Here is an 11,097-nt window from a genome sequence, read left to right on the forward strand (position 1 = left end):
GGGTAATGGATTTAATATAATGTTTATGTTTATTGAACGCTGAAGGATTAGGCGACCCTTTGCCAACGCCTGTGCACTCACCAGCACGGGCACATCCCCTTTCCTTGGGACCTGCCCTTTCGCTGGTTGGTGGCTCATAGCTCATATACTTAAATAGCTTGTGTACTTAAATGTTGTAAATTATAATATTTGTTCTTTATGAAACGTGATATGTACTAATGTCGATGCAAATGAAAATTTGTTGGAAATAGAGTCCAAACATGATATAATTAGGCTACAAAGATTTAAGGAACAAATTGAAACTATCTTTCAGTTGACTACAATATATTCAGCACAGTTATAACCTACATTTTGTATAGTAGAGAAGAGCTGACACTCCGTACTATTATAAGCAAATTAAAGAGATACATTTTTAAAATATATTACTACATTATTAGGCCTACTTATCAAAAAAATAAAATTAGTAACCTATAAAAAAAACATAAATATGTACAGTACAATACATGCACATTGTACAGTCAGTATTTACAAAATAATAACTGAACAAAAATAATTTGTACTATAGCCTATTTCAAGAAGGAAAAAAATCAGTCATAAATCTTCAGTTTTGGTCATGCCAATAAATATAGCCTACTTATTTGATAGAAGGGAACAGTATTCCATAAGACATTTTCTAACACTATACTTTAATACTTACTTATAAATATAAAAAACATAACACAAAATATATACATAATACAATTAACATGATGATGTGTATGTTTAATTTAAACAAAAACTTATAATTCAAATTGAATATTATGCCCAAAATAAAACAGCAGTTATTTAAGTTTTAAGATGCACAATAATTATTCCTTTGAACACAATATCATTGTATCGTGTCTAGACTCATTTTTTTTTGTCTTAATAAGAAGATTTTAAACTACACAAAATCATCAACTTCCAGAATCAAATTTAAAAAAATTTTAGAGCGTAGCCCTATAGCAGTGTCGGTTAGGTTAAAAGGCTGGACCCTGATGGGTGAGAGTGTGTGTGTAGTGGTGAGGGTCGCCTAATCCTTCAGTTTCCACCGAGCTCCTGCGACAGTATAGTACAGTACTGTACTATTATTAGGAGGCATTGCCCAGGGCCGGATTTAGCATTTTGGCGCCCCTAGGCCCAATAATCTTTCGGCCCCCTAGTCTGGTTAAACTTACTTAAAAAGTTAATTTTATAACTTAAAATTAGAAAAAAAATTTAAATTTTTTCAACTTAGCGGTTCTAGAGGCGAACACTGACACTACAAGGTATGTTAGTCATAGTCCCTCCCGTGTGCCCCAACGCTGTTTAACCCTCCGAGTATCCCTTGTTGTGGCCTTAATGTCTGCCTATTTTTTGCTCATTTGTAAGGTTTTATTAAAACGGATCTGAGAAGCTTGAAAACAATGTTAATTATACTGTTCTATATACCATTTTTTTGGAAAATCATGGGCTTCAATATTATACATAGAACATAAGGAACATTTATTTCAAAAAAATTTTTAGGTAAAAAAAAATATTTTTGGAAAATTAAAAAAAAAAATAAGTTTGCGCTCATTGAAATTGTATTAATTATAGGCCTATAAATATTTGAAAATAGCCACTTTGTTCTAAATTTTATGAGGGTTGCAAATATATAATAATATAAGGAAGTAGATTTGCAAATAAATAAGTTATGGGCAAAAAACAGATTTCAGTACATAGCGTTTAGCTAAGAATGCATAGCCTAACCATAGCTAGGAATCTGGCTGATAATTTACATCAATATCACTACCTACTTCTTAAGGATCATCAACCAGCAATTCAAAATCACTTAAATCTTCTTATAATGCACCACGTATATCACTACTGTTGATTTTCAACACTAAAACAAACGTAATAAAACACATCAGTAATCGGTCCGAGGTTAACTAAGCTGTTTACAAATACGCACGTCAGCTGTCTGCTACAATATTTTCGGAACTAAAATGAATAGCGCTTAGAGACAGACCTCCGGAGAAAGCTCTGAATCTGTCAAATAAAACGATACCTAACTCGATCCAGTTCAATCCGATTTTGTCAGTCATAGAGCCTTCGCCGTAAACAGTGTTTATGAGTCGCTGCAGCAGCGACACAAAACACTACACAAAGTGTGTTATGTGTCGCTGCAGCGACAAATAACACTTGGAGGGTTAAACAGTATCAAACATAAATTTTGAAATCAACCCTAAAATTAAATATACTAAATTCTGTCGTCGCTAGTACCAGTGTCAAGCGCGAACTAGACAAGAATAACAATATTTAGAATTTGCAATGTGATGATAAGTCTACTTGTGTTGGTTGTCTATGGTGATACTATAGCCTATAGTGTTACTGCATTGAGATTATATTCGCAAAAAACCAACACAAAATATTTTGACCAATCATACCGATATTGTTAATAAAGGATAACGTAGGCCTGAGAAGACAGTGTAAGATTTTAAATGCCGCTTTGGAGATTATTTGATCGTTCTAAAACCTATTGCAAACTCAGATTGATATTTTAAACAGTTTTTTAACGTTCAACATAACATACATTTTAACTTGATTTTAAAGTTTGTTTTAAGCTAATCAAAAGATTTTGGGAGGTGAGGGTGGTAACAGTGTCTCGACAATAACATAGGCACATGCATGCACCTCTTTATAAACAATCCGACTGATCCGAGTAGATGCGCAGACTGCCGAGCCAGCATAGTGGCTTTTCCCGTGTTTAGATCTCGATGTTGATGCTTGGTGTCTAGTGTCGGAAATAGATTAATAAAAATTTTGAGATCTTCATAATCATAAGGCTTTACTAGCCAGAATTTTTGAAAATCAATTAGCAAAATAAGTTAAGTTATATTTTTATTTCTAGACATAAAAACTATTTTTCCTTCGGCCATGCGCCCCCTGGGAACTTGCGCCCATAGGCCTACCGGGCCTATTGGGAAATCCGACCCTGGGCATTGCCCAGAAATCAATCTCATATGCAATGTGTGGAAAACATTTATAATGTGGTTCATTACCTAGTACGTAATGTTTTTAACGTTACATGATACATTTGTATATTGAACTAACTTGTTTTGTTTTAATGTAAGGTATGAATACATTTACTATGTCGTACTATCGGTTAAATTACCTCGTAGGTAATGATCATATTTGCACAAATCGTACTGGGTATTATAGGGTGTATCTAGAGGTGTTTTTCATGACTAAAATTGTCCTTATGTAATGTTACATAATATATTTGTATATTGGATTAACTTGTTTTGTTTTAATGTGTAATGTTTTAATGACTTTTGTTTTGTTTGACATTTACTATGTCGTACTATCGGTTAAATTACCTAGTAGGTAATGATCATGTTTGCACAAATCGTACTGGGTATTATAGGGTGTATCTAGAAGTTAGTGTTTTTTCATGACTAAAATTGTACTTATGTAATGTTTCATAATATATTTTTATATTGAATTAACTTGTTTTGTTTTAATGTAAGGTATGAATACATTTATTATGTCGTACTATCGGTTAAATTACCTCGTAGGTAATGATCATATTTGCACAAATCGTACTAGGTATTATAGAGTGTATCTAGAAGTGTTTTTTTCATGACTAAAATTGTCCTTATGTAATGTTTCATAATATATTTGTATATTGAATTAACTTGTTTTGTTTTAATGTAAGGTATGAATACATTGACTATGTCGTATTATCGGTTAAATTACCTAATAGGTAATGATCATATTTGCACAAATCGTACTGGGTATTATAGAGTGTATCTAGAAGTGTTTTTTTCATGACTAAAATTGTCCTTATGTAATGTTTCATAATATATTTGTATATTGAATTAACTTGTTTTGTTTTAATGTAAGGTATGAATACATTTACTATGTCGTACTATCGGTTAAATTACCTAGTAGGTAATGATCATATTTGCACAAATCGTACTAGGTATTATAGAGTGTATCTAGAAGTGTTTTTTTCATGACTAAAATTGTCCTTATGTAATGTTTCATAATATATTTGTATATTGAATTAACTTGTTTTGTTTTAATGTAAGGTATGAATACATTGACTATGTCGTATTATCGGTTAAATTACCTAATAGGTAATGATCATATTTGCACAAATCGTACTGGGTATTATAGAGTGTATCTAGAAGTGTTTTTTTCATGACTAAAATTGTCCTTATGTAATGTTTCATAATATATTTGTATATTGAATTAACTTGTTTTGTTTTAATGTAAGGTATGAATACATTTACTATGTCGTACTATCGGTTAAATTACCTAGTAGGTAATGATCATATTTGCACAAATCGTACTAGGTATTATAGAGTGTATCTAGAAGTGTTTTTTTCATGACTAAAATTGTCCTTATGTAATGTTTCATAATATATTTGTATATTGAATTAACTTGATTTGTTTTAATGTAAGGTATGAATACATTTACTATGTCGTACTATCGGTTAAATTACCTAGTAGGTAATGATCATATTTGTACAAATCGTACTGGGTATTATAGGGTGTATCTAGAAGTGTTTTTTTCATGACTAAAATTGTTCTTATGTAATGTTTCATAATATATTTTTATATTGAATTAACTTGTTTTGTTTTAATGTAAGGTATGAATACATTGACTATGTCGTATTATCGGTTAAATTACCTAATAGGTAATGATCATATTTGCACAAATCGTACTGGGTATTATAGAGTGTATCTAGAAGTGTTTTTTTCATGACTAAAATTGTTCTTATGTAATGTTTCATAATATATTTGTAATTTGTATATTGAACTTACTAGTTTTGTTTAATTTTAGGAAAATTTGATTTCACCATGAGAAAGTTGTACAACATAAATTGAAATTTGAGCTAATAAAATATTTGTAGCTACAGTATAATCCAAAAAGTTTTATTACACCCAAATGGTAAATACATTTGTAAATACGTTCAATTAAACGGAACTCATGATTAATAACATAAACACTGTTTTGAAAAAAAATATATTTCCTTTAATATTTTACAGCTATATAGTTACAAAAAGATGAGATGGCTTTAAATGTGCACATTTTTAAATGCAAATGGCATAATTTTTATTTTGTACATTATTCTGACCTAAAACTACACAACTGACTCAAGTAGACCAAAAATACTCAATTGGTCAAATCACTAGTATAGAGGCTGAACTCTCTGGCCTTTACAGACTTTCTAAGGAAAATCTGTATGGAACAGGTTTTGGGTGAATTAATTATTATTGAACATTAGCCTATAGCAGTAACTCATGGATTTCACTTCTTAGTGTGGAGTATAACGTTACTCCCTCATAGGGATCTGCAGGTAAGTGCAGTCCCTTCTCTCCCATGATAATATTGCAAAGTTCATAAACATCCTTGTCACAGATGTTACCATTAAACATACATTCTTCTTTGCAATGATTAAGCCTAAGCTGATCAACCTCTTTTATATAGTCTTTCGAGTTGTATATCTGAGGTGCACTATATAAAACAATCGGTCTGCCGGCAGGAGCAATTGCATTTCTTGATCTTGTTATAATGTGCGAGTTCCATTCAACAGCTACTGTATCCAGCTCTGCCTGAAAAAAAGAATGCTATCTCAAGATTTGTTGGTTTATTTAAAATTACTGTATTTATAGGCATGATCTGTGGATGCAATACTCCCTGGGTGTGGATTTACGTCCACACTAGTGAGAAGGCCTGCACGACTATCTGCAGTACTAACTTATTCTGATGATAAGACCAATTGGTAAATTACAAGGCAAATATGTGGTTTGGATTCCACTACTGTTAGGATTATAAATTGCCATTGGTTGTATGGACTACCTATTAATCAATTTCAGCCTTAGTCATTAACAAGAGTCAAAGAAACATTTACAATTGCATGTTAGTAATTTTTATTAAATAAATTACTTTAATTCTGAGGAGATGTCATGAGAATTCAAATTCTTGCAATAGCTGGGTTTAATGTTATAATATAACTTGTCTGCTTACCGAAACAGACTACACATTTTATGGATTTTTTTTGTCAAAAGCATTGCTTTACTCAGAATTTGATGTATTTATTGTTCTCTGATTTTTCCTAGGCGCGGAGAGTGGAAAAGAAATTAACATGGTGTTCCGCTCCGCTTCTGGGAAAACTAACATAAAATACCTAAGACAAGTGGAGTCCGCTCTCCGCGTTCCTCTCTCCACTCTCCACTTCCGCACCTAGGAAAACCCGGCTTAACAGATTTAAAATATAGAAGTGAATCTGTACTTATTTAATACACAAGCAGGATTTTTGTGACAATTACTCCTCCGAAACTACTGAACCGATTGACATGTTTTTGGTGTCATTGGAAAGAGCTAACTGAAGTTGTGCAGGGAACTTTCTTTTTAGGTAAATAATTAGAGAGTGGGGCCCTTTAAAGTTTCGTATTCCTCCATAAGATTAACATGGGAAACAAACATTGTTTTGAAACTCCAGCTGTTAGAAATTAAATGTTAATAATTTTGGTCTCCATTGAAGCATGAGAAAATTCACAATGTTTACATTGCTTTGACATTTAAATGTAAACAACCATGCATAACTGTCAAATGCCTATTTCACAATTTCAGACAGCTGATAAAAAAAAAAAACAAAAAAATAAAACAACTATGTGGTAGGGCCTTGGGTTTATTTAATTGTAAACTTTATGGGAGTTTATTTATATAGATAAATCTATTTAAATGATTATGAAACAGATGTTTCCCGTTGTGAAGCAAAAATTAAAAGTGAGAAGAAGAACATATGTTACCGGTAATTGTTTTGTAAACAGTCAATGTGTAAATTATCCATGGTGGAAGGAAAAAACATAGATGTGCTATTCCCGTCATATTCTGACGTCACTAGGATTGCAAACGTCACCTAGGACGCAAAAGATCACCTGATTGTAACTGCCAAATTAGTATGTATTTGTTTTGATTTTATTGTTATTTTTTTTATAAAAACAATAACAACCAAATCAAAACCAATACAATATACTATTTTGACAGTTACAATCAGGTGATCTTTTGTTTGCAATCCGAGTGACGTCAGAATATGACGGGAATAGAACACCAATGTTTTTTCCTTCCACCATGTAAATTATCTATGTGTTGTATTAAAAATGTGTATAGTTTTGGATATTGTTTTCTGTTTAATGATGGTAAGTTATCAATTATTGAAATTAAGATGAATCAAACTTAGTATATTGATTGATATTAATAAATAAAATAGACTCAAATCACTTACTTGAATCATTCTCAAGAAGGAGAATTGAATCAATGATTTGTCCATGAAGGATCCTGAAAAGAGGCCATCTTCTTTCAAATTTTGAAATAAGTTCATCCAAAACTGTGAGCATTGTTTGCGAAGTATTGACCACCAAGCCTCTATCCTTTGATTTGACTGACTGGTACCATACAGCCAAGCAGTTTCTGGCATATTATCTTCTTTTGCACGCAAGTATATTTGCATTTGTTCAACATATCGGTTTTCCGTACCACAGTCACCTCTTATACGAACAGGACAACCTCCAATTGATTCTACTGTATGCACAAAATACCCAGCAATAATTCGAGGATCACTTGTGTTAGTACTTGCCTTAAGCCACATTAATTTACGTGAAAATCCATCTATGCAACCATGGACACATATGCCGTATGGTTTTAATTTGTCATATGCATCTAAATGCCAAAGATAGTTTGGGCCTTTGTTCTTATATATTCGCCGACGTAAACGTTTGCGGGTCCTGAGGTCAAGTCCTACAGGGTCAAGTTCCTTAAGAATTGACCTAACTGTAGTTTGTTTCACTACAAAGCCATTTTGGATGCATTTCAAATGCATCCATCTATATCCATGTAATTGGCCTGAATAGTTTAGCTCATTCCTAATGAAATCTTTCACCTCTTCAATTGATGAATAGTTGATCCTCCTACACAAACCTAACTTTTTTAAAATTCGTTTTAACTGTCTAATACTCAACACAATGTTATATTTACAAGCAAGTAAGGCTACTATTTCTGCATGAGCCAAGCCTAATCTAAAATAATCACCAATAATGGCTTCTCTTTCATCAGGGTCCATTTCGGTTTCGGTTGGGCAACATCCCACGTTCACGCCATATCCACGTTAATTGAAATATCACGACGAATTTGCAAGTTATATACCTCCGTATTTAGTCAAAGTTTCAGTTTTAAAGTCAATATTTCGTGATTAAAAGTAGACATTTCATGTTTACGAGCTGAAATCTGGTCAACCTTCACGCTTTCCGCATTCTGACTTTAAACAAAGAACTATAAGATTATTCACAGAGAGAAATGCCCACAAGTTCAATTCTGACTTTAATCTCAGAATTCTAACTTATTTCACAGAGAGGAACGCCCACTTGTTAAACTTTGACTTTAATCTCAGAGGGGAACGCCCACTAGTTAAATTCTGACTTTTATCTCAGAATTCTAACTTTTTTCTCAGAGAGGAACGCCCACTAGTTAAATTCTGACTTTAAACTCAGAATTCTGACTTTTTTCTCAGAGAGGAAGCCTACTTCCCGCGTTCTGACTTTAATCTCAGAATTCTAAGTTTTTTCTCAGAGATGAAGAAATTTTTTTTTTTATAGTTGGTGGCCCTTCAGCGCCGTCGTACACACGAGCACACAAAGCAAGCCAAAAACAACTTTACAGATGATAATTAATTATCACTTCCCGTTCCAGCTTAGCTTACAATCAAAACAAACTCAAACCAAACTGGATTAGACTGAGGGACTGAGCTGAGCTCAGTGAGCTGTTCCACGGCCGCCTTTAACCATTAGAGGTGGCTGTGCTTTAACACCAGGCGGCCGTAGCTGTTCCCGTTCCAGCTTAGCTTACAATCAAAACAAACTGGATTGACAACATGCTAAAACTATAACCTATACTATATGATTTTTATTATTACTGAATAAATTAAATAACTTACCTAAAAAAATTGGTGAAAGTTTGTGATCTGACACTCGACGTTCTGTACCCACGAGCACCTCAGCTTCCACATGCACAGGATAACAGCTATTTGTGTAATAGCTTCACTGTATACTTTAATTGGACCTGTTTAGATAGTTGTTTCGTTTCAACAGTTGCAGTTTGCAGTTGCGAACTGTGCATTGTGATTTTAAGGTGTTTATTCTTTACTGTTTGTTTATTTTTGACTTGAGCTGCTTGAAAAAGTGTTTTGTGATTATGAAAATTAAAATGTTGTGAGTGAGCTGAGGCTGATTATTTGTTATTAGGTATTAACAATTAAATATTTTGCGTGCATGAATTATTTATGAAGTTTTAAATGTTCACTTAACTTATCTTTTTCGGATTCCTCAAGAAAGAGTGATTGTTAATGTTAGGTTGAGTTGCGTTTGTGTGTGAATTTGTTTTGTTAGATTGGAGTTTTGGTAGTGGTAGGTCTAGGTTTACATTTGATTAAGTTAGTTGGGCCTTTCAGTGGAGTTTAGGTCTAAGTTATTGCCTTTGAAAAAGTTAAATTAATAACTTATCTATTAATAAGAGTATGCCTAAGTTAAGTTTACCTAAAAGGCTAACTTAGACCTACCACTACCAAAACTGCAATCTAACAAATTCACACACAAACAAACACCTAACCTAACCTAACAATCACTCTCTCTTGAGGAATCCGAAAAATATAAGTTAAGTAAACATTTAAATCTTAATAATTAATTCATGCACGCAAAACATTTAGGCTAATTGTCAATACCTAATAACAAATCAGCTTCAGCACACTCACAAAACGTTAATTTTCATAATCATAAAACACCTTTTCAAGCAGCTCAAGTCAAAAGTAAACAAACAGTAAAGATTAAAGAATAAACACCTTTTCAAAATCACAGTGCACAGTTCGCAACTGTAACTGTTGAAAAAAAACAACTATCTAAACAGAAACAGGTGCAATAAAGATATACGGTGAAGCTATTACACAAATACCTGTTATCCGAGGAACTGTTCAAAGTCCTTCTGTGCTTGTGGAAGCTGAGGTGCTCGTGGGTACAGAACGTCGAGTGTGATCTGACACATGCCTCACAGGAGTGTCTTCCCTCCAAATCTGATGTATTTAGAAAAAAAAAGTTCCAACTAACAGATGACTTCAGTGATGCCAACCTTAAGAAGACAAAATTCCCTACTCAATTATGACTTACATTTAGATAATTGGGAAACAGTGGAATCAACAGGCTCTTTCAAAAATCGTGATTCAAATTTAGATCATTGGGAAAGAAAGGGTTAATTAGTTTAGTTGTTCTCATACAGTAATTGGGTTGTGGCACCGCAGGCCGCGGCCTTGGAAATGGCGTCGCAAGTTGGGTTGTAACAGCTGTTTGTTTGAAAGCAAAGCAGCTATAGTTCGGCGCTTAGAAAACGACCTGCGCGCTAATGCTAAACCAATGCTGGAGGAGGTCGTAATGGCAATTTGTGTATTTACGAAAGCTCGGTTACTGGATTATTAAAATATCGACTCTGCTTTCAATGTACTGATATAGATTTTCAATTCTTATTGTTTCATTTTCAATATGTTGATAAATTTAAATAAAAAAAGTACGATTTAATGAGTTTTTGTCACCTGTATGCCATGTCATCTTTTGGGATATGGATTTAACCCCCACCCTATTTATTCTTCTTTGAGTCATCTCATTATTTTTTGTACATGGATTTTATCCCAAGAATGGCTAGAATTGTGTTGATAGGCAATGATCAATACTGGTATGCTGCCACTTTTTTTTACATCTTGTCCATTGGTTTCGCCACAGCCTTGTATTAGGAGGCCATGGTTGTAGTCATATTTTACCTTTCTTCAAAACACTAATTTCAGAGATCAGGTAATGATTTAACTGAATCAAGGGTAGCCCAATTCCTGGCATAAATGTTATTATAACTTTTCTGTACATTTTACATTACCAGGGTAAATTTACAGGCTACATTGGATGACTTTTTACACTCTTACTGGCTACCAAATTGCAAAATGGGGCTATTAACCATGTTATTAATAGTGATGCGAAAATCCATACATTAACTTACCAAAGTTTCAAAACCCA

At 33.1% G+C, this 11,097-nt stretch overlaps 1 protein-coding gene across 1 annotated transcript; it reads right to left on the reverse strand.

Moving 5' to 3' along the window:
- Positions 1-1,059: 1,059 nt before the first annotated feature.
- On the reverse strand, positions 1,060-8,295 carry LOC128984801 (uncharacterized). Its single transcript, XM_054404169.1, has 3 exons — positions 8,030-8,295; positions 7,281-7,840; positions 1,060-1,077 (listed from the first exon to the last, which is right to left on the reverse strand). The coding sequence occupies exons 1-3, from the start codon at positions 8,112-8,114 to the stop codon at positions 1,060-1,062; spliced, it is 663 nt and encodes a 220-aa protein (XP_054260144.1). The 5' UTR covers positions 8,115-8,295.
- Between the last annotated feature and the right edge of the window lie 2,802 nt (positions 8,296-11,097).

Source organism: Macrosteles quadrilineatus, unplaced genomic scaffold (assembly GCF_028750875.1).
Source record: "Macrosteles quadrilineatus isolate MER2022 unplaced genomic scaffold, UCM_ALF_1.0 Scaffold_2__2_contigs__length_208266976, whole genome shotgun sequence".
Lineage (NCBI taxonomy): Eukaryota > Metazoa > Arthropoda > Insecta > Hemiptera > Cicadellidae > Macrosteles > Macrosteles quadrilineatus.